The sequence below is a fragment of the Panthera leo genome, chromosome B4 (assembly GCF_018350215.1).
Source record: "Panthera leo isolate Ple1 chromosome B4, P.leo_Ple1_pat1.1, whole genome shotgun sequence".
NCBI lineage: Eukaryota > Metazoa > Chordata > Mammalia > Carnivora > Felidae > Panthera > Panthera leo.
Genome location: NC_056685.1, coordinates 117,023,305 through 117,048,593, shown reverse-complemented (window position 1 = coordinate 117,048,593; position 25,289 = coordinate 117,023,305). Strand labels below are relative to the sequence as shown.

At 36.9% G+C, this 25,289-nt stretch overlaps 1 protein-coding gene across 4 annotated transcripts in view; it reads right to left on the bottom strand.

The window, feature by feature from the left end:
* Positions 1-25,289, bottom strand: part of CFAP54 (cilia and flagella associated protein 54) — a 288,803-nt gene that overhangs the window by 248,305 nt on the left and 15,209 nt on the right. For all 4 annotated transcript variants that reach the window (XM_042947439.1, XM_042947441.1, XM_042947440.1 and 1 more), the window contains 9 exons: positions 24,553-24,724; positions 20,486-20,544; positions 13,127-13,270; positions 11,295-11,408; positions 11,070-11,171; positions 6,241-6,439; positions 3,034-3,215; positions 2,786-2,951; positions 1,792-1,874 (listed from right to left, as the gene is read on the bottom strand). In XM_042947439.1, coding sequence (XP_042803373.1) covers positions 1,792-1,874; positions 2,786-2,951; positions 3,034-3,215; positions 6,241-6,439; positions 11,070-11,171; positions 11,295-11,408; positions 13,127-13,270; positions 20,486-20,544; positions 24,553-24,724 — 1,221 coding nt within the window. The remainder of the gene's footprint in view (positions 1-1,791; positions 1,875-2,785; positions 2,952-3,033; positions 3,216-6,240; positions 6,440-11,069; positions 11,172-11,294; positions 11,409-13,126; positions 13,271-20,485; positions 20,545-24,552; positions 24,725-25,289) is intronic.

Sequence of the window (25,289 nt, the reverse complement as noted above, 5' to 3'; positions counted from 1 at the left end):
GTAAGTGCATTGTTTATTTTTCTTTATATTTCATATTTTCATTATTATTTTGTATTATATTACAGTATTGTAATCATTTTTTGTTTTATTTTTTATTTTTTAAAATTTACATCCAAATTAGTTAGCATATAGTACAACAATGATTTCAGGAGTAGATTCCTTAGTGCCTCTTCCCCATTTAGTCCATCCCCTTTCCTACAACCCCTCCAGAACCCTGAGTTTGTTCTCCATATTTCTGAGTCTCTTCTGTTTTGTCCCTCCCCTGTTTTTATATTATTTTCGTTTCCTTTCCCTTATGTTCATCTGTTTTGTCTCTTAAAGTCCTCATATGAATGAAGTCATATGATATTTGTCTTTCTCTGACTAATTTCACTTAGCATAATACCCTCCAGTTCCATCCACGTAGTTGCAAATGGCAAGATTTCATTCTTTTTGATTCTGAGTAATACTCCATTGTATAGATATACCACACCTTCTTTATCCAGTCATCCATCGATGGACATTTGGGCTCTTTCCATGCCTTGGCTATTGTTGATAGTGCTGCTATAAACATGGGGGTGCATGTGTCCCTTCGAAACAGCACACCTGTATGCCGTGGATAAATGCCTACTAGTGCAATTGCTGGGTCACAGGGTAGTTCTATTTTTAGTTTTTTGAGGAACCTCCATACTGTTTTCCAGAGTGGCTGCACCAGCTTGCATTACCATTGTAATCATTTTTATATGAATATGTTGGGGTTGTGGAATGAATCATCTGAGTTTCCATTATTTCTTATGGGGAAATTCGCTTTGATATACAAGTGCTTTGGATGACAAGCATATTTCCAGAATGAATTATGCTCACAAACCAAGGTTTTACTGTACCTTTCTTTCAAAAATTAAATGTCTGTCGCAAGTATTTAATAAACCCAGAAAAATGCAAAAGATAACAGGGGAACTTGTCAAGTTCCTCAGTGTAGTTGCACTTACCTGAATAAAAGATAATACAATGCTCTATCATTGTGGTTTTCAAACATTTTTTTATAACAGTAAAACCAAATTTTCAAATGAAATTCCATCTCAACACTGTATCTAAAACTAATTTAAAAAGGTAGGATGTTACTAACCAGTGCTGAGCTCCTGAGGAACTTCAGCAAAGCCCTGAGGATCCCTGGAATTGAGTTTTAATACCAGTGTTCTTCCAGTTTTACTTAAGCATTCATACCCACAAATCATCATTTCTAAATACTGGCCATTGTGTGCAAAGTGACTCCAAATAACCAGGGTTTGTATTCATGGACTGGAAAGCCGTATTTCATTAAGAATGTTAACTCTAATTAAAACCACTGCCTCACTTCCCTCATTATTAGAAACATAGTGAGTCTAGTAATTTTCCAAAAAGGAACAAAAGGACTTATTATCAAAAGAGACTTAAAATCACAAGTCACGGGCACCTGCGTGGCTCAGTTGATTAAGTGTCCAACTCTTGATCTTGGCTCAGGTGATGATCTCAAGACTGGCAAGTTTGAGCCCCGTAAGTTTGAGTGCTGACAGCATGAAGCCTGCTTGGGATTCTCTCTCCTCCTCCTCTATCTGCCCCTCCCCTGCTTGCACACACTCTCTCTCTCAAAATAAATAAACAAACATTTTTTAAAAATCACAAGTCAGGCTTTAACTCAATCTCTTACTTAATGGTTAAACAACATAGAATTTTGGCAAGGTGCAATTCCTGTGATATTTTAGATCTGGCTTTCAATTAGGTATAATGGCCTCCTTCAACACTATTACAATCTATCCCAAAAAGCAATTTCACCTGGGGAGAGGCACAGACACAGGAGTACAAGGTTGCTGCCAAGTGGAAAATGTCTTCTGAATATCCATAAGTCTTACAAGTATCTAATTCATAAAGTAGAGAAAAATCAATTAAAAATTTCAAGTAGAAAAGGCAGAGAAACACAGAAATTCTACAAAATGACATGAATGGTATCTGGGCAAATATCACGTCAATAAGACTCTTTAAATGCTTCTACATGAAAACTAATCTAAGTGGGCTTTAATGCAATTAAAATAGACTAATCATTAATCTGCAACCTGTATGCCAACTACATCCAAAATAGAATTGAAAAGGCTTGTAATATTAAAACACGTGTAAAATATGGCAGTTGAAATAAAAATAACAGAATTATCTATTCAGAAACCACTAAAAAAATATGTATATCATTACTTAGTACAAATTATTTATTGCAACTGAACAGCCATGAAACATAAAACATAAAAAAACAGATTAAATCATCCTCGTTGGTCTGAAAATAGAGGCTGCAGATTTGCAGTTCTATATACAATAACTTTTAAAATGTTGGAATGAAAAACTCCCCCTACTAAAAAAAGATAGAAGACCACCAAATCTTCCCTTGCCAAAGTGAATTGATGGCATGACTTACTGCCCTGCTGGTCTCTCATTTACCGACAAGGTACCAGCTAAGTAGAGCCTTATTCATCTACTCAAAATCATCACACAGAATAAAAGCCAGCATCGTTAGAAGGCATAGGAGTCTGCAGCATCTGGCACCCGGCTATTTCTCTGACCTCATTTCCTACCACATTCTCAAATTCCACCAGCACCACCAGTGCGCTCCAGCCATACACACCCCCTTGCCATTCCTTCAACAATTAACACACTCTTGCTTCAGGGCCTTTGCACCTCCTGTTTCCTCTGCTTTGAACATTCTTTCTTTCACTTCACCTATAAAGAGCACATTTTATCAGATAAAAATTTTAATTTTTCAAAAAGGCAAATAAATACTTACCATGAAAACCGATTTTTTTAACATAAATTTGAGCTGACTGTCCTTCTTTGTAGTTTTCCATGGGAAAGACCATACCTTTGTTTCTCTTTACATTGATTAAAGGTTCTATTGCAATTAGAAGAGTTAAATCCTTTTCTGCTTTCTTTGACTCTGGATCATCCTGCCTCTAAGAGAAGCAAATTCCACAATTAATAATTTAAAGGCATCTTAACAAAATAAAAACAAATTATTGGTTTTGTATATATCACCTGGAGAAAATCAATAAGCTGCCCAGCTGAAGATTCAAATAAACTCCATTCCTCATAAGTAAAAGCTAGTTTTACAAATTTCACAGCAGCATCTATAGAAATAACATTTTTTCCTTTCATAATAAGTTGCAGAAGAGATGTTTGTGGAAAATCAAGCATTCCATCTGCACCAGTATTTGACACTAGAAAAGGGAAGAGAGAGGTTTGAATGTCATTCATGCAAAGAAATACTTTCTAAATACTAACTATCAGACTGTCAGGCACTAGGGAAACAATGGAAAAGAAGAAAACACAATCCATGTCTTCACCGAGCTTACACTGTGGTGGGGAAACAAGAAATCTTAGCAGGGAAATAAATATAGGGTGCGATGGGGACAAATAAGAAACGCACTGAACATGGGTTTGGGGTAGGAGAGTGGTCAAGGACAGCCACCCAAAGGAAGGAACATGGAATCTCAAAAACAGAGAATTAGCAAGAGTTTTAACTAGTCAACTAGGAAGTTGGATAGTACAAGTAGGGATACAGCATTAGAGTCATCTTTATATATCCATAGTAAACAACAGAATCAGCCATGGGCAATGTACAGCTTCCTAGGACAGGAGAATTAGGAACACCAACATGTAAGAGAAGGGCAGAGGGAGAAAAGGCTGCAAAGAAAAGTGTTTAGAAAGGAGTATCACACAGTAACAAACACTGCAGAGAGTAAAGGAAGAAAGTACTCAGAAGTGACCCTTGGACTGAACAAAAAGGAAGTTATCCATGACATTTTCAGTAGATAGCTGAGGACAGAGGGATGAAGGCTGTATAAGTAGGAAGGAAAGAATTGAGAACAGTGGAAACAGAGCATTTCTGACTATAATAAAAGGAAGAAATACAGGGAGGAAGCTGAAAGAGGACATGGGATAAAGGGGCAGTTTGGATAGATTAGGCTAAAAGACTTCAAAAAGGGGGCAGTTGGGTGATTTGGTCAGTTGGGCATCCGACTCTTGGTCTCAGCTCAGGTCATGATCTCGAGATCATGAGTTTGAGCCCCGCATCAGACTTTGCACTAACAGTGCAGAACCTGCTTGTGATTCTCTCTCTCCCTCTCTCTCTCTGCCCCTCCCTTGCTCACTCTCTCTCTTTCTTTCAAAAAAAATAAACATTATAAATAAATAAATAAATAAATAAATAAATAAATAAATAAATAACTTCAAATGGAAGAGAAGGAATATCCCTTCCATTTTAATGAGAGACAGTGGAAAAGATCAGTACAGGTAATAGTAAATTTTCAAGTTTGGGTGAAGAAACTCTCATCTGAGATCTTGTATTTTCCCCATGAAAAGGAGATGAGCCCAAACCGTGGACACTCACTGTCCTCAAATGGGCATACAGGTGCAGGTCCACACCCACGCACATATGTGCACACACACACACACAGACACACTAAACTCACTTGAAAGTACACATGCTAAGGTCTAGGTTTTACCTCTCCTTCCAGGTAGACACTGTGGACGAGTCAGGTAACTGTTCCAAGGCAATAGAAGGTAAGTTCATGAAAAAATAAAGTTGAAAGCACAAAAACCTTGAAACAAAGACCACAAATGAAAACATCCTTTACCAGAGGAAACAGAAAAAAGGATAAGAAGTGAACACTTAGTTTATTCTCTTAAGGAAATAAGATATTACTTTAGAAACATGAAGTAAGAATAAACTACTGTGAAAAAGAATCAAACAGGAACTAAGTATAAATTATTTTATTGTGAAAACCAAAAATTCAATAGATGAATGGAGTAGAATAGCAAGAACCAAAGAACAAATGAGTGACCAGGAAAGTCAGATTGAAGAACCTTCTCAGAAGGCAATAGAAAGGAGTAAAGAAATTAAAATAATAAAATAAATAAGATATGGAGAGTGGATGTGATAACATCTGATGGTCCTATTAGGACCATCAGAGAATTTTTCAAAAGTAAACGTAAGGGGAAGGAACAAAGAAATAACATGAAAAATGAAAGAAAGATCTAAGACCTCAAAGTACTTGCTATATTACAAAACCCACCCCTTGGCCTAATATAACAAAATGTGAGAATATCACAGTAAAGAGGGCATTACAAAAGCTAAATCTATAAAACAACAGGATTTAAACTGAGAGACGTCTCAATACCATATGCAAGACTATGGAGAAATGTCTTTAAAATTCTAAAAGGAACCAACTTGAAGCAAAATATTATATCCAGCTAAACTATTTCAAAGTTCTTAGAGTTTGTATTTGAGCAAAAAGAAATGAATTTAGAAACAAGTATTGAAAAATGGGAAGGATGAGGGAAAAGGTTTAATAGTATATTTATTGTCTTAAAAAGCATGGGGTGCCTGGGTGGCTCAGTCAGCTAGGTATCTGACTCTTGATTTCATCTCAGGTCATGATCTCACTGTTTGTGAGTTCAAGCCCCACATCTGGTCGTGCAGAGCCCGTTTGGGATTCTCTCCCTCTGTCTCTGCCCTCCCCTTCTCATGCACATGTGTTCTCTCTCTCTCTCTCTCTCTCTCTCTCTCTCTCTCAAAATAAATAAACAAACATTTAAAAAAAGAAGAATCCTCACCTCCACATTAGGTTTATTCCAAAAATATAGGGTGGATAAAAATTAGATAGGCAATCAATGTAATTTACCACACTAATAGAAATGAAATAGAAATCCATTCAATCAACTCAATAAATCCAGAAAAGGCTTCTGATGAATTTAAACAACTATTCAGGATTAAAGTCAAACAAACAAAACTCAGTAAACCAAGAATGAAAGAAACTTCCTTAATCTGAAAAAAGGCATCTAAAAAAATCCTTCAGCAAACATCAAACTAATGGTAAAATGTTGAAAGCTTTCCATGTGAGATCGTGAATGAGACAAGGATATCTGCTATCGCCATTTCCATTTCATGTTTTATTGGAGATCCTATCCAGTGCAATAAGTCAAGAAATGTAAGAAAAAAGAAATTAAAAGATTAAGAATTGGAAAGAAAGAATATAATTGTCATTATCCACAGATGATCATACACCCAAACAAATCCAAAAGAAAATCTAATAAATTATTTAAATTAGCAATTGAGTTTAGCAATATTGCTGAATTTAAGATTGATAAAAATTGGCTATCAGTTTCTTAAATGTGGAATACGATACTAAAATTTTTGTTTTCAAGTTCTACCATAAAATGTCATTTTAACAAATTATTTACTTATTAAAAGTTCTTTTCCTGCCATAAACAGTTCTGAGACAACATCACGAACTTCTACTTCATCTGTAACAATAGGTCCAGTTTGTAGAGTACGCCTATTTGAATCAGAAAGAGCTTCTAAGACAGCCAGAAACCGGGATGCGGTGCTATCAAACATCTCATCCAACAACCGCTCTGTGACAGTACGTGGCCATGGCAACTGGAATAAAAACAAAACAAAACACACAGTCCTCTTCTTTAAAGTTCTAAAATGTTTAATATTACAAGCCAAGATAAGTAAGGCATGCTTCATTCGTGCTACAAGTGCTAAAGGAGAGAGTGGATGGCCTATGAATGAGACAGCTGCTTTTATGGTTTTCGTTTTTGAGGTGTCTCTCCAGATTCCATTAAAGTTTCTGTCATGCTGCCATTACATCAAAGACTGCTATTTCTTTATGTTTGTGTTTCCAAGGCAGCATTAAAAGGCTGTTTATTATTGTCTTTTTATTAGGGCAACATCAATCTCCATATGCCTTGTGTTACCTTAATTACAGCCTTTAGGAACTGATACTCAAACTTTGGTTGCCTAGGAATCTCTCAGGGGTGCTTTTTAGATTCACAGACCAAATCCTGAGATTCAGTGGGTCTAGGTGGAACACTTTTCATCAGCACTGCAGGAAATTCCAATGCCGAAGGTCCTTAAACCCAAATTAGAAACAATATTTTACAATATAAATAACAGGTCTCGTGGTAGTTAAATAAAGAAGAGTTGACCAGCTGTATACTAATAAGCTAATAACTGTTTGAGCCCTGTATGAATTCCCAGCCACTCTGCTTTGTATCATCCCAGAACAATTTCCCCTTCTGCCAATGGCTTGCTTCTATACTCCTCCAACAACTGATCTATTTTTTGTATTTAGATTACCAGTAAACAAGAGAGGTAACTCTGCTCAGCTTTTCTAGAATCCATGTCCAGTTAGAAGATACCCGTCATATTCCCCATGATTCCCCTGCTTCTCTCCTCTTTTGGGAGCAAAGTCAGAAAGGCAGAAAAACATAAACAGGGTTAAAGCTGCTTTGGACTATTTTTCCACAAACCAACTTCTCTACTCATTAGTTTCTATGCCTTTTCGATCCATAGGTCAACTGATATGTTAAAAACCTCAGTAAAACTTGAACTTCATGCCCTTGCCTCTCTTTATTTACAAACAGAGGTAAGGGTTTCCTCTAAGATTTTTATTGTAGATTAAAACAGAGCTTTTAAAAATTATACTTAAAAGCATAATAAACTTCCTAATAATTAGAAGTATTCAAAATAAAATGATAAAACCCAAAGATTATAGTTAAATTGTTTTTAGAAATATAGAAAAACTATCAAAAAGTGAAATAGATTATTTATCAGAGCTGTAGAAGAATACTAAGTAAACATTTTAAAATATAAATATTTAAAAAATCTATAACAAAGATTTAAGGCAATAAAAAAACAGTGGGTTGCCAAGCCTGACAAGCAAGATATTAATGTCTATAAAAGCAATGAAATCATTCAAATGTATTTTAAAAATTAAAATCTCTAGTAGATAAATGATCAAAAACTGTGGAAGATAATTCACAGAAAAAGGAAATAAAAAGAGTAATCACAAAAATATGGGAAAGGTGGATCACAGAAATAGTTAAAATAAGCCATTTTATAAAAACAGAATTATTTTAAAAATTAAGAATAATATCAAAATGATAACAGCTTGTGGTGAAATTGGTACATACAGGTTGTACCTTATGTACCTATTTCGGAAATCAATTTGGGAATATATATCAAAAGAAATAAAGATGCTTGTATCCTTTGATTCAAATCCTACACCTTGAATTTTGTCCACAGGAAATAAAAGAAAAAAATAACATACTTGAAGATGTTGATTACTTCAATATCGATAATAACAAAGAACTGGAAACAACTAAAATTTTAAATAGTAATAAAAAAATTTGACAAATTATGGTACAAAACTGCATCAAGTATATTATGCCATCTTTAAAAACATCAGGATGGTTGAGAAACTAAATGGTAAGATCCAGATTGTCTGTTCCACTTCTAAATACTATGATTTCTATGACATCTACTCCATTAGATGTATTATGCTAATTCTCCAACATAACACACTTAGCCCAGTCAAGCTTAATTTCTGTCCCCCAATAAACGTTGTTTGCTCTTGTTTCCAAGCTATGATCATGCTCTGGTCCTTAACTTAGAATGTTTTCTTCTCTTCTTCCTGTCCAGTCAAATCCTGCTCTTTACTCCAAGGCCATTCAAAAAGACAGACCTGTGACATTGCTTTTCTATATTTTCCCATACTTGTAACCACAGTAGGCATTTGGTACATTCTGTTAAATGAATGAATGAAAAAATAACTAATAGCTAATACTCCTGAGGATCTATTACATGCTAGAAACATTCTAAGGGCTTTACATGTAATTCATTTAATCTCTATCATTATTTCCTTCTTAATACTTATCACAAGCAGCAATTACTATACTTATTTATTATGTAATTTCTCTGTAAGAATGTAACTTCTACCTACCTTGTACATACAGCAGGTACTTTAAAAATATTTATTGAATGAATCCCAAACAGTCAATCACTAGGAGTATGGATTAATGGTACTTGAAAGGAATCCTTTAAAGTCAAAATGATTGGGGTGTCTGGGTGGCTCAGTCGGTTGAGCATCCGACTCTTGATTTCGGCTCGGGTCATGATCCCAGGGTTGTGGGATCAAGCCCGTTCAGCATGAAGCCTGCTTAAGATTCTCTCTCTCTCTCTCTCTCTCTCTCCCTCTGCCTCCTCTGTCCCTCTCTCCCACCCATACTCTCTCTCTCTCTCTCTCTCTCTAAAAGAACACAAAGCAAAACAAAACAAAAAAACAAAAATGATTAAGTGTGAGTTCACAATGGACTTACAAATTCAAAGAAATGTTTTATAAAACAGATTTATTGCATATTGAAATTAATTTCTTTTATAGGCATATAATAAAACTATTTCATATATATAGAACAGAACATTCTGCAAAATATGTCAAGTACTGCAAATACTGATGACTTTTTAAAAAGGATATATTGACTATTCCCTATGGAAACTGCCAACTAAACATTACAACTTTTTTTCTAAAAAGATATACTACCAGACCTTTCCATAAAATAATCATCTTAAAGGAAACCAGAAATAGATGTGTTTTTAATGTAATGTTATAGAGAATTTTAAACATTTTTCTTTAAAAATATATTTAATTTTTATACCAGGATGATTATAAAGCATAATATTATGCTAATTAACGACAATCTTATGGCTTTGGATACTTGAATTTGGTTTGCTCAGAAAAAGAAAAGTTGCTAGTCAGAAAAAAAAACAAAACACTACCCCCTGCTCTCTTACAAATGCTACAGAGCGTCACTACTCAACAATACCAGATGTAGGCGGTTCCACAGCCCATCCAAGGAATTAGCTATAATTTGGAAGTCACCACCTGCACAAATTATACACCATTGGTCGGTAAGGGACACGATTTTAAAAGGATGTATGAAATGTACTTCTGGGCTCAGTAGTCAACATATCATAGTCACACTAGAAAGCTACCATGCCCAAATAATAATTGTATTTAGATATTATGAGATCTTAATTAGATATTAAGAGAAAAAATAAATAAATAATTGCTCCTAAATGTTATAAGAAGAAATGAGTTAAGAGAGCAGCAGTTATTGGAGTAGTGAGAAAGCACTGAACCAGAGACCTGGGGTCTGCTTCCAGTGCTGCCACTAGCTTCCTCTGTGACCTTGAGGCCATAATTTAAATACTCTGGGATTTATTTTCCCATATGTAATAGGAAAGGACTGAATCAGATGATTTCTTAAGTTCTTCTCAGGTTCTGAGAGTCTACCACTCTCCTGTCAGAAACTGCTCATCTTCCCCCTCACTTTCATTTTCAGTCCCTACAAAGAAGTTCACAGAAGAATTTACAGCTATCTACAACAGCTTCAAAGAAAAAAAAAAAAAAAAGAACTGAGCCTTAAGAGATAGTGAGATTCAGAAAAGCAAGGGCAAGACAGTGGGAGAAGGAAATGGCAGGAGGGAGAAAGGGCAGAGGGCCCCAAAAGGCAGAACTGTGTCCCAGTCTCCATCCCCAACAGCCCTAGCGCTGCTGGTCAAACACACTTGTGGCCAGAAAAGCCATGTGATGAGTTTGAACATGTGAGTAGAGACTGCTGTCCCTTCCATGCTGGGCATTATTGCCTGTACAAGATTCTCCAGAGCTTTCTCATATCCCCCATGGCAGAATGACCAGCAATTTTTGAAATGAGGGCTTCTGCTCAATTTGGCCCTGAGTGGCAGTCATGAGCACAGCCCCCTGATAACTATAATAAGTATGATGCCAGTGGGAAATAAACAGTTATTGTAAGTCACTGAGATATGGGGGTTGTTTATTGCTATGGTGTAGCCTAGCTCATAAACAGTCCCAAAGGTCCCTCCACGTTCTCGCCAACCTCAGAGGCCCCTAAGCCAACAACAAGGAATCAAAGACAAAGGTCACTGTGGCACCACTCAAAGTGTGTACATTTGAACCTTTCCCAGGCTCTTCTGCCTCTTGCCCTTTAAAGTTGCAAAAGTGGGATTGTGTGAAGGCACAAAAGCTTTAAGAAAGCTATGAAGTGAGGCCATGCCCACAGTGGGAAGGCTTTCTTCTATTTGCCACTGGTGCAGGGAACAGGGTGCAGGATTTAATACTGAGTGACCAGACCTAAAAGATAGAGGGTTAACACAAATACACTGCAAAAAGAGTCTGAACAAGAGAAGACGTTCTTAGACTTACAGTTTGAGCTTCCCTTAGGTTCACTCTTATCTTTGGTCTAAACAAACCTTTGTGTTTCCTTCTAGATTCAAATACTCCTCTTTTGAAGATCATCACTGCCATCTATCTCAAAAAGAAGAATTAAATATGAGGTAACAATGGGATGCACTTCTCAACCACTAATATTATGTACTTAATCAACTGTATAGTGCAGTCAATTTCTTTTATTTCATGAAATGTTTATACCTTTATGGTGGCCTCTCTATAGTATCTTCTGGATTCTTCCTGCGATTGTGAGGAACTCATTAATTCCAGTTGCCTTAACTCATCAATTTTAGCTAAAGCACGCCGAGCAAATGCCTATACGTGATTAAAAAAATTAATCCATAATAAGTGAGAGTATAGTGATCAAAAATGCATCAAGACCGTATGTTTTAGTCTCCCAGATATTTGAGTTAATTGGTGAATTAAACTCTGTTGATGCTAACTCCTTACAACACTGTAAGTATATCATCAATCATTTCCTACAAGCATCCCCAAATTCTGCAGGTCTAAAGTCAATAAACTGTCAGATATGCTAACTTTATGAATCAAGAAAATCAAAAAAATAAGGAAAGCCAAATTCTGTAGCTTCATATAGATTATCACTTTTCTGTCATTGCATACACACATGCGCACACACACACACACACACACACACACATAAACACACGCCCCTCCTCAGTGCTCTACCCTAAATCTTAACCTTACTAAAGCATGCTGTATTATGTATTCAACTATTCACTTTGTCCACTAAATTGTGAGGCCCTTTAAGGATCTTATTTATTTTTGTATCTCTGGTAGCCAGCATGTAGGAAGTATTTATTAATATCTGAGGGAAAAAAGGAAGGAAGGAAGCCTGCTTATTTAATCAGATCACCATTATTATAATTCTCTAGAGATAGTAACAAAACAGGTCAATTTATGTAATTTATTTTACCATTTCTTTGAAATACGTTATCTATAATTTAAAATTTTTTCCTGAAGACGCTTCCAGACATAATAACATACATGAACAGTTAAATTTTCCAATAAGGAAGAATTCCAATAGGAATCAAACAGTCAAAACTATGTATATGTTCCATTCGCCGACAATTCTAATAGCTACAGAAATATGCCACCCCTAGTACACTATAACTAACTGTACATGTATGGTGAGTAGTTTCTAGAACGCATCCTGGGCTAGAAAATGTCTCCCACAAGGGTTATACTAGGCCATTCAGGATGGGCCACTACCATCCAATCCCTCAGAATTAGTTTGGGCAGGAAAAACCAAATGTAAAGGAGCCATTAACTGGCCAGATGATTGTCAACAGGATACGAAAAAAGATTTGTATAACCGTAAAGCTCTGTCCTGCTCAGACTTCCAGCCAAGAGGTTAAGTGAAGGCTGAAATCCTCTGCACTCACCAGACCATATACACTGGTGCAGGGATGTGCTGGCCTACGGGAAGGGGTGCCTACTTCTAATTCTCACCAAGCCCTCATCCACTGACAAGCTAAGTACCATGTACTGTAGAAAAGGGTGCTTTTCATTTACACAGAGGTACCACATAGGCTAATAGAAACCCCTAAAAGTTAAGTTACATTTCAAGTATTCGGTCTAAAAGATATACAGGAAAAGAAGAAAAACAAAAAAAAAAGGGGGGGGGGTGTATTAAATGGCATCTGGAAGCAGAGAAAAGCAAGACAAATGGATTGCAGGGGGCATAGAATGCAAAACTAAATAGGGAAGAAGAGTGACTTGTGTGAAAGAATTCAATGGGGAAGGAAAGATATCAGAAATCTTATTCAGAAAAGGGTCCAAGGAGGTGGAAGTGAACAAAGAGCAAAGGAGAGAGCAGAATGTAGAGCAAGAGATCAATAGAACGGGGAAGCCAAGCACATTTCTGCAGGTACACCCTGGGACTTCCGTCTTTGCTCCACTGCAATTCTTCAGGTTTTGTCTGTCTGTGCTTGTGTTGCTGGGCATCTGAACAAGAAAATGCTAATGACTTGTAATTTTCGATACTGGGATGCTGAGAATGACAAGTGGCCTACCTCTGCATGAACGCCAGCTTGGCAGTCATAATAGCACTGGCAGACGGCAGTGTAAAGAGTAGCCCGCCACGTCAGGTACCTGACAGACAGGAGCGGGACCGAGAACTCCATACACATACTGGCCCACAGGAGGTATTCCAAGGCCTGAGGAAGAAAGAGCACACTCAAGTAAATTTTCATTTTAAGCTAATAATGATGATTTTTATCTAATATAATCAGATTATAAGTTGTGAGCACAAGTTGCTGACTACTTAAACCAAAAATACCATAAATAGTGAGTCAAGAAAAAACAAGCATTTAAAAAGAAAATAATTTAAAGAATTCAAAATCTCAAGTGAGTCATTTTAGAATATCTTCCTTCTTAGCTACTAAAGTCCTATGAAGCCAGCTTGTTTTTATCTATATTTATCAAGTGTCAATAGCAGTCTAGGAGCTAATTCTAACAATGCAATTGTTATTACCTGGCCTGGAACCAATGCATGTTTCTGAAAATCAGCTAGTATAGCAGGGTAGGGGAGATGGAAAAGGCTTCCTCTCCAGCGCCTGTGATACTTAGTAGAAACAGTCCAATATTGGAGTCAAATAGACCTGGGCTTCCATCCTAATTTTATCACCTAGTATCTGTGTCATTTTACCTCTCCAGACCTCATTTTTTTTTTTCATCTGAAAATAGGTATTTTAGCACATGGTAGCAGTGCTGTTATGGAGAAGGAGACAATGCACATGACATTCTAGGATGCTATTTGGCACACTGTAAGCACCCCATAAATGGTGCCTATTACCAGGTACAATTTGAAACAAAATGGTGGGGAAAGATCATCATGGTCATTGGCCTGTTGTAGGAATATATGCTTCCCCTCAACCACTGGTAATTCTTTTTATTCTTTATGTCCCTTTTTGGACATACTCCTCCTACAAACTCTATACCAGGAAACACTACTTGACTATACGTATCCTGCAGTTAAAAATTTTCAATCTTTTTCTTTCTTCAAAACTATTCCAAAAGCTCAAAAGTTAATGTGATTATATTACCTTTCACTTGACTGAATATAAAGAATTTCATCTATGTTCCTCATGTAAATGTAAAAAACGTTACTGAGATGAAAATAAGAATCTGAGCCAAAAATCTCAGAATATAAAATTCTAAATTGTATCCATGGAAATATTGACCTTGACCAAGCAAGTCCTCACATGTCTCCCTAGACTATGAGGATACTTCCTCACTTGTCTCCCTGTCTTCGGTCTCACTCAACCCTTGTTCTTCTCATATGCCCCCTTCCTTATATATTTTATATAATATATCCACCAAAATTACCTTTCTTTTTTTTAACTTTTATTTATTTAAGTAATTTCTGCACCCAATGTGGGACTCGAACCCATGACCCCGAGATCAAGAGTCACATGTTCTTCCAACTAAGCCAACCAGGTGGCCCCAATATTAGCTTTCTAAAATGCAAACTGGGCTGTCTAATTGTGTTTAGAATACTCCCATGGCTCCCTATTGCCTATACAGTGAAGTACAACCCTATCTAGGGCACACACACACACACCATTCATTACCTAGTCCCTGCCTTCTCCTCCCTCCATTACTCTTGATCCTACGTCATATACTTAAAGCTACTCCAAAATGCTTTCCATTCCACAAAACATCTTAGTGGCCCAAATACACATGTCTTTGCTTACCCTGTTCTCTCCTTCACCCACCCCATATGACCAAGCTGAAACACTACCTCCATGACTAGCAGTGTTACCTTAGACAATTTATTTAAACTCCATGTGTCAAGGTTCTTCATCTGCAAGACAGGTATAATGACTATCTTATAGGATTGTTTGAGGATTAATTGAGTTAATAGAGGCTAAATGCTTAGAACACATTACACACCTAAGTGTTCACTCTGGTGACCACAGTGAAGAAAGAGAAAGTGGAGCAGGAGAGGGTGGAGGAACAAGATAAGGAGGGGAAAGAGAACAGTTGTTGAAGACTCTCCCAATGTCCCTAGAGAGAAATGACTATTGCCTTATTTCCATCTATACCATAATTGCATTATGGGTGTCCATAATACATATATACATAATACATATATATATGTATATATATGTATTATGTATATATGTATATATATACATATATACATAATACATATATATACATATATATACGTATATATATAATTTATGTAAATGTTTATGTACATATTTTACATTTAGTTGCACTAATATGCTCACATGTGTGTGATTCCAAAACTAGACTGTAATCTCTTTGAAAATAGGAATAGCACCATTATTAGATATCACCAGCATCTAGAAGAGTACCAGGTACATAGCAGATATTCCCAAGTGCTATTAAATGAATTCAATGAACAGCCTTAAAGTCAGCAGAACCAACTGCAGGAGACTAACAAGTATTCAAGATTCTCAAGAAAATGATGATAATAAATGTGAACAATGGAATAAAGTCCTTCTTCCAATAACAAATTCGGCCTTCAATAATTGAGGAAGTAATTAAGGAAAAATATGTCTATAAAAGTCAAACCCACCTTGAAAAGGCAAATCATCAAAATGATCCAGGAGCTTCATATGTATAAAGCAAACCCACCAGACTGACGTAGTATTTAATAATACAAATAGATAAAACACTAATAACATTCAGACCCTATTCCCATCTCTGGAGCTGTCAAAGGCAGTATATACAACACATGTGCAAGCATCTTAGTGTTCTCATCTAAGAGAAAGAAATCTGAAAGTCCAGAATTCTCCCCTGCCTAGTCAGTTCTCATTCCAGAGGAAAAGAGAGTGCTGGAAGTAGATCAGAGTTTGACACAGAATCGTAATAGTCTTGGTTATCCACTAAGCTCATCCCACTGGAGTGTAAATTCACTTAGGAAACGGACCTTGTTGGTCTTGTTCACCACCATATCCCCATCTCCTAAAACTACCTGGCATGTAATAGTAAATATTACATAAATATTTCTTGACTGATCATCATTAAAAAGTTTCAGTTAATGGTGCCAAATATGGAATCATGCCAAGTATTCATAGAATCAAAGGGCCCAAAGCCTATCCAATTTCATGCCCACCAACATCACTGGCACCACCACCTGATGTCCTATACCTTCCCTGCCCCAGAGTTCTCACCTCTAGTAACAAGGATGTGCCACATGGTATCAGAAGACAATTCTAAATATGAAAAGTGCTTCATTAATGAAATGAACCATCCTGATATACCTTCAGGGCCTCGGTCCTAGTTACACCTTCTGGAATAGCACAATACCACCCCAAACTCACTTCCAAGTTACAGCCTTCCAAGACCTGAAAAACACCTATGCTTCCTGTCTTCTCTCCCAGCTCTCTCTCCAGGATAAACATTCCTGGGCGCTTTTATATATCCCAGACCTGCTCTTCCCTTCTCCATCATGGTTAGTCTCCTGTGGCTTTGCTCCAGGTTGCCAATGTCCTTTAGAGTGATAACTTCTCCACAGTTAAATGAAACTTTTGGTCCCTGTTTCTGGACACTACGTCTCTACTAAGTGGGTCCGGGGTTGCTTTATTGCTGCTTTTGCTGCTGTTGTTGTTTGCTAACCTTGCTGAACTGTGAACTGATGTGGAATTAACAGTCATCAAAACTGGAGTTTTCTCACATCTGTAGCACAAAAATCTCATTGTGGATTTTTGCATTTGGACTGTTGCAATTTGGGGAGTATGAGATTAAACCATGTATAAATTTTCCCCTTTTAAACTCACATGTCTTTTCAAAACCCCGTTGGGATTCCTGATATTAGAAATTTCACATTTCAAAATAAAAATAGCTTCAGTCACTAATTGCTCACATTATATTTGAGTTCATATTCAGACTTAGAATAAAACACCCCAATCACATATTTTAGTGCCCCAAGGGACCTTAAAAGTGACCTAATCTAACTCCAAGAGGCTAAACTGCTTGTAAGCAACAGAGCTGAGACTAGAATTCAGGTCTTTAGACTTACAAGCACAGCAGCGTTCCTTCCACCACATTGGGGCAGCCTTGAAAAAGTGGGTGTTCTGAAAATCCATCATTCCACTTGGGGTTCTGGAAAACTGTCATTCAGGTTTAAAGATGAAGAGCCATTTCAAAAAAACTTTTAAAAAACCACAAATCTTGATTTGTAGCTTTTTTTCTTGCTCTCAAAAGCTAGGAAGAACTATTTCTATTAATTTAAAAAAATGATTTCAGTAGAACCGCTTTCTTCATAAGGGAAAAATATTTTTGAAAAATGCAGTGAGAAGAGCCCAGCAAGAGCATGGTTCAGAGGTTGGGCAGGAAACACACACACAATTAGTCAGCTCAGCCACAGGACGGCACTGCAGCATCATTTATACCAGCGCGGATCATTGGAGGAAGACAACACCTGGAGGCATTTCAGAGTTTGGGTTTGAAGTTTATGTAATGGCACATGGAATGATTTGACAATAATTGTTCAAGCCGCAGATTTTACTAAACTATTTCAATTTTATAGTAAAATGAAACAGATATCAACTGTAAGGATGAATATATATTCTACTGTATTCTTTAATGTTTGCTGAGTACTGTGCTACAATTTTAAATGCCTCAGAAGAAACTAGATTATACCATAAATGAAAGTGAAGTTGTCATATATCTTTAGGGAAAGAGGCTTCAGAAACCTGGTCTCCCTCCATTCCTGGAGGTTTTGCTGGTGGCCTGTCTGAGCACCAAAGCAAGTGTTTCCCATTTAGGGAAGAGCCCATGGTCAGTCCTGGTCTTCAGAACATCTTAAGGAATACAGAGTCATGTCAAAAACTAGTAGCCCTCCTACATGGCTCCTCCATTTGATTAGGTGAACCAAAATAGGATGGGTCATGACATGGTTAAATTTAGTCAATAGGCAATCACTTTTCTTTTTTTTTTTTCTTTTTTTAAAATTTTAATGTTTATTGATCTTAGAGAGAGACAGACAGACAGAGTGTGAGCAGGGGAGGAGCAGAGAGAGAGAGGGAGACACAGAATCCGAAGCAGGCTCCAGGCTCTGAGCCATCAGCACAGAGCCCGACGCGGGGCTCGAACTCACGGACCGCGAGATCATGACCTGAGCCGAAGTCAGGCAAACCGACTGAGCCACCCAGGCGCCCCAGGCAATCACTTTTCTAATGGTGTTGAGAGTCAGTACGGTGTAGTATTGGCCTTAGCTACACCTCTAACTAAATGTGAGACATTGAGCCTCAGCTTCTTCATCTTTAAGATGAAGTTAATAATAGCACCTTTCTCAAAGTGGTGGTGTGAGGATTAAATTAGATAATATGTGAAGAAAGTACTCAGAAGCATACCTGATAAATGGTAGGCATTCATTCAATAAATGATGATGATGATATTGCCCACCTCGTAAGACAATAGTGAGCATTATATATGCCCTTCACACAGACCTAACACATAGTAGAGATTCAATAATAATAACAAATGGTAGCCATTATGCCTAGATCCTATAGGAATAGGAGTTTAGATTGCTCTAGGGTGACACGGGAAAAGCCTGAGGATCCCATGTCTATTTCTCTTTCTGTTGTATGCTATAACAGACTTGAATTCTAAAATTGCTGCAGAATCGGGATCCCTCATACCCAGAAGCACTCAGATGTGGCTGAACCTCCAAGGACTTGTCCCCATTAAATGGACCCATAAAGTTCATTTATAGCCTCAGCTCAGGAATCAACTCACCAGCTGAGGGTTTGGGAATTTCTAGATGAAAATTATTAATTTCCTTGAAACTTATTATAGGGAACAAACTGAAAGAATCTCATTCCAATCTTCAAGTGCTAACTGTACAACTACCCACCACCCCAAATTTCTTGCATCTCTCACTTGCCCCCATTCCTATCCCACAAGACTCGGGCCATAGAACTGTCCTCCTTCAGCCCTTATTTTGTCAGACAAAAGCTCAAGTTCAATAAGGGGGAGAGGAGATGTCTTACATCGGATCTGAATAAGAAATCATTTTAAGATGACTGTGACATTAAACTAAAATTCTCTCAGCATTAACAAGCACAAACACTAACAGTTAAGTTTTGGCACAGATGTCTCTGCCCTTCAAGGCTCTGGCAGACAAATGCTGTAGCAGACCAAACTATGATGGTTCTGTGAAGCAGTATTTGTTGCTACAGCAAGTGCAACAGGAGTATGCAAATTCTCTTTAGGAAATCATCTGGAACTGAATGCAGAATTGTTGGAATAGTGTGTAGGCCACATTTACATTATTCATGAGACAGTCTCCCTTCATTTTAATTTACATTCAAAATGCTGGCACAGAGCTTGCTCAAGTCACTGTCAGTAATAGAGCTTTTAAATTTGAGGAACAAAACAGAGAGAACACATAATTAATGTTATGCACTGAGCATGCAAGCATCTTTTCTTCCATTTGTATTTTTTAAGAATTGTCAAATTTTAAGATACTTGGGTTATATTTTGAAGAAATAATTTTTTTAAAAAAAGTATCTGACCTGAGTGTTAGAATATTCAGCATAAGGTTTTGCATGCAGGAAAGAAAAATAAAGCAGGAATGTTTCAGAAACCAGAAACAATTCAAGCATGGTCTCAACAGGAGTATATTCTCCCTTCTTGGGCTATATTCTAATGACCGGACACTGACACAGGGAATAAATATGTCTCCTACACACACAAGTGCTACCAACATTGAAGGGAAGTCAATAGAAGTGTCAGCCACTTCCTCAAGCTAAAACTGAGCAGTAAGTTCTAGTAAGTGAGATTCTTCTTATGAAATAAAGGCCCCTTCCCCTCAGCTCATGACTGGGCCAATGGTTAGGTGTACATTCATTCACCCAACTAGCAGGTGGGCCATAAGTAAAGTCCAAGCTGTTCAAGGAGAACAAAGTCCAAACTCCATAGCATCATACATAAACAGGGTAACCATAGTTTATTATCCAAACCAGAACACTTTAAAGAGTGAAAGGGAGCACTATTAATAATTACTCCAGGAAAACAGACATAAACCAGGACTGTCCTGGCAAGCCAGGATGCATGGTCACCCTACCTAAAGATATAGTTACCAGAGGGATGTTCAGTATCAAGTTGACAAGTAATGACTAATCTGAGTGACTGAGAACACTGGAGATTACCTATCAATTTTAGGAATTCTTTCTTTTTTTTTTTTTTCATTAATACGGTATTGTCTTTTTTTAGATTTTTATTTTTACAGATGGTCATGTTAAAGTATGAACAGTAAAACTATATAATATATACTTATTAACTTTTATTATATAATCCACTGATTTCCTTTGTTTAGCATTCAATGCTAACAAAAGTCTTGAGAAAAACAGGAAATACAAGGCAAGATATTTTGTCAGTGAATTTCATACCTTGGAAGACTGACCTATGATCATCAGTTTTCTGCAAATGGTGTAAATGTAAATGGTACCTAGATGAAGAAAAAGACTGTTAACATGTTTTATAGTTAAATAATGGCAATTTTGTATTCCAATTTCTGTTGTTTAAGTCTGTAGTCCCTAAAACAAGTGATCTCATGAGAAAGTCTGATAATAGAGAGCTTATAATCGTTACAATTTTTTTGTAACTTGCAGCCAAATCATTAAAAGAACTAATTTGAACATATTTTAAGTAAGTTGCCACAGGAATCTTTTAGTCTCATTTGAAAGGAAGCATAAGTTTTGAAATATATTGAACAAAGGAATATTTTAGTAGCATAATTTAGGTACCGTGTGGTTTTATTAATTCATACAAAATGCTGTTGGTTCCCATGGCTTCCCTATGATTGAAAAACTAAAGATTTATCTCCAAATAAGATTAGAATATATCTTTAATCAAAATAGCATAATACTAAGCAAAGAAACTCATGAAAATTTAAAATCAAAACATATAATTTATTTATTTTTTATTTATTTGCAGTGTCATATAATATTTGCCCCATTATTAAGGTATAAGCACTCCAGTGAAAAACAGCATTTCCAACTCGTATTTAAAGTATGATATTTTTTTTTTGTCAGGTCATTAATTAAATACCAGAAGCTAGAAAACTGGCAGAGTTGGAGCAGGAATGGGGAACAACATCACCAGACATCTCTCTATATACAAAGGACATTATCGTGCTATAAACATACCCCAAAGATGGTAACATACCTTTAAAAGGCATGTAATTATAATGACAAGTAGTCTAAATATTTTCCATAAAATATCTGATCTAAAATGCACAACCATCAAAATTCAACAGTTATGAATCCATGTTTGCACTTAAACTTTAAGAGCTACTCAGAAAACAGCATCTGCTTCAAAACACACACCACTTGATTAAAATACCCTTGTAAGCATAGCATAATAACCATTAATTATATAAGTCAATAACAAAAATATTGAATAAACTTTTTTTAATTTTTTAACGTTTATTTTTGAGAGAGAGAGAGAGAGTGAGCGAGTGGGGGAGGAAGAGAGAGAGAGGAAGACACAGAATCCAAAGCAGGCTCCAACTGTCAGCATAGAGCCCGACGAGGGGCTCAAACTCATGAACCGCGAGATCATGACCTGAGCCAAAGTCAGACACTTAACCGACTGAACCACCCAGGTGCCCCAAATAAACTTTTAAACACTTACAGCACCATAAACTTTATAGAGAATGCAATAGGTCATTAACATTTAAGGACTCAGCCTTCTCAGTGTGACTGCTCCCAGGCCATGGAATTAGTTATTTCACAGAAGATGCACCAGGGAAGAAACCAGTTGGCTAGTAACAGCTCAAGCCCAGCATTCTTATCTCAAGTGGTTTTTGTTTACCTTTACCCTTAATCTTTAAAAATGAAACTGTATAATAGTGTTTCTTCATTTTAAAAAAGTCACCAAGTAAGGATACCCACAGCAAATTCATGCCTCTCCACAAAACATGTGATTCAGGTGGGAGCCAGGAACCTGGGTAAACATGTCAGTAACGGGAACTGGGGAATTTCAAAAGACCTCAGGAGACTGCCCTCAAGAATGACAAGGGCCCTCTGTCCTTTAAAAATGTGATTTTAACATTTCCAGCCCTAATATGTCCTGACTTATAACTGAATCCTTCTTTGATGGTTCAGGTTCTTGGCATGGCTCACAAATTCCCACTGCAGAAGTCTGACAGGGAGAGTAAACGATATAAAAGGGAAGACGGGTGAAATCTCAGGATACCTCTGAAAGTTTGTTTTGTTCTATTTTTAACTAAATCCCTAATATGAGTTTATTGCCTTGTCATGTGACTCCTTTTCATCAAAGACAGCCACCACCAAAATAATCTCACTATGTGAGGGTTGAATGAGCTGGGTTCAGGTTGGTTGTGAAGTAAGGTATTATGCAATAGTCACACACCCAGTTAGAGTTTGTGAAAGAACCAAAATTGGTTAACTATCTTAAGAAACCAAGAGTGTGTATGCATAATAGTCAATTAAAAGGAAAGAGAATCAGTGTTAATGTCTAACAGAAAAGGTGAAATGTATTTTTGATAAATTGACTGTAAGTCAATTTATTTTTCTTTAAACTCCAAACTTATTTTAAAACTACAAGGTCTTAGCACTTGTTAATCTCCCAGCTGGAATGCCCTTCCCCCAAATATCCAGATGTCTCAGTCAGGTGTTTACTCAAACGTCATCTCGTCATCTCCGTGAGGCCTTCCCTGACCCTGTTTACAATAGCTGCCCAGCTCCAGCCCCGCCTCTTTTCTCCCTATCCCCTTCTTGACTTTATTTTTCTCCATAGTACTCATCACTATCTAACACACCATTTAATTTTGATTTATCATCTCCCTGAAGCATTATGTAAGCAGGAGAACAGGGTTTTTGTCTGTTGTCCACTCCTGTGTCCCTAGCACTTAGAACAATGCTCAGCCCTTAATAACTTTGAGGTGAGTTAATTGAAACAGGGATAGTAGTCAGCAAAACTAAGTATATGTATCTCCCACAACCCAGCAATCCTACTCATGTACATAAACCCCAAAAAACGCTAACTTAGGTTTATAAAAAAGACACATGTAAGGATATTCATTGTAGAATAATTTATGCAATTATAGAGGTAGAGCAAACCAGGTGCCCATCCCGAGGGGTGTATGAATATCTGGAACACAATTCAACATGCAGAATTAACGAACTAGATTTACACATAGGAAACTGGTCAGGTTCTAAAACCATAGGACTAAGTAAAAAAAAAATTTAGGAAACAAAATAAAATCTAGAGCGTGATACCATACGTATAAAGAAAAAGCACATATCTAGTAAAGGTATGTAGAAGATACAGAAATTGTTTTTGGTTTTGTTTTTGTTTTAGAATATTAGGACATTTTTGTCTGTGATCTTAAAAAGACTGCAGCCAGGGAATTATGCTGCATCATTTCCACCTACCTCTTAAGCAAGGTCCAACCATGGGACCCACGCCTCAGGCCTACCACTCCTCAAGCACAGAACCTCTGGTCCTACCCAGATATGTGAGCAGTTCATGTGGAAAGATGGCAAATGGCTACTCAGGGAATCACAGATTCTTCATCTTCTTGAGGATGATCAGACACAAAAGCTTCATAGTCACTGGACTGAAAACTTCTTCCAAAATCAGGCTCATCTCTGGCAGCAAATGTGAGCTCTCATTTCAATCAAAATGTCAAAAAAAATTATTTGGAGAGGGAGATGAAGGAAAAGGCTAGGAAATGTACTTCCAGTTGCCACAGATCAGGGAAAATCCAATATGTTTTCTTTCAAGCTATTTTGTCCTGGTTTTACACATAGAGAACACACTGTCATTTTCCTTTCAAGAAATTATCCATAGATCAATATAGTAGGTGACTGATTGTAACTTTAAAGAGAATTTAAATCAAATTGAAATTGTAACTCCCTGCTATATTTTGACAGATAAGATTCATTTCAGAAGACAAATACAATATATATGTATGTATGTGTATGTATGCAATGCATATATGCATGTAAATACATTATACACACACACACACACACACACACACACACACACACACACACACACATTCTCAGAGCCCCTCACTCAGAAGCAAGTAGGAAGAGAAGATTGATAAGTAGAAAGCAACAGTCACTAGCCAAAGTATTTGAGAAGAGGACCAATGAATGTATGATGCTTAGAATCAACCTAACTTGCAACAGTCCTTTGATCTTTCTCCACTTATATTTACTTATTAACCATGGCCCCTACTTCTTTACACCTGAAACTGACTATCCCCACAGCCTCTGACCCTCCCTTTTAAGTCCCTGCTTACGAGGACAAACTAAAATGCAACAAAAATATTAAAAAGACAAAAACAAAATCCCCATAATCATCTTATTATGCAATGAATGTTTTAAATAACAAGACAGTCAGTCAAATTACCATCCAACTTGGCATTTAAATAACTTTCTGAAAGGCGTGATGAAAAATAAAAGACATTGGTATATACCATTGAAAATAATCCAGCAAAGGTGTTCCAGTGGCAAAGCCACCTGCATGATGAGTCTTAAGGAGGACAAAATCTGCAGGCACTGGGTCACAGATTCTTTATTCTGCAGGTTCACATCATTGTCACAGACCAGTTCATAGTTGCAAATATTTTTGCCACTTAAAGCATGAAACTGAAACGCAGGGAAAATATAAAGAACATAAATAAAGTTTATGCAACTTAAAAAAGCATTTTCTTAAAATGTGAAAAATTAAAATAGAAATGATTCTGCTTAAATAGATTATACAGGGCTATAGACTGAATATTTGTGCCCCCCCCCCCAGTTTATATATTGAAACCTAACCCCCATTGTGATGGTATTTGGATGTGGGGTCTTTGGGAAGTGATTAGGTCATGAAGGTAGAGCTTTCATTAATAGGATTAGTATGCTTATAAAAGAAACCTTGAAAGAGCTCCCTACTGCCTTCTGTCATGTGAGCACACAGAGGCAAGATAGCCATCTATGAATTAGAAAGTGAGTCCTCACCAGACATCAAATCTTCCAGCCCCTAACCTTGTGCTTCCCAGCCTCCAGAACTGAGAGAAATAAATATTGTTTAAGCCATCCAGTCTATAAACATATAATAAGATAAAAACAGAGAGGGAGGCAAACCATAAGAGACTCTTAAATAAAGAAAACAAACTGAGGGTTGCTGGGGGTAGGGGCAGATGGGTTAGATGGGTGATGGGCATTAAGG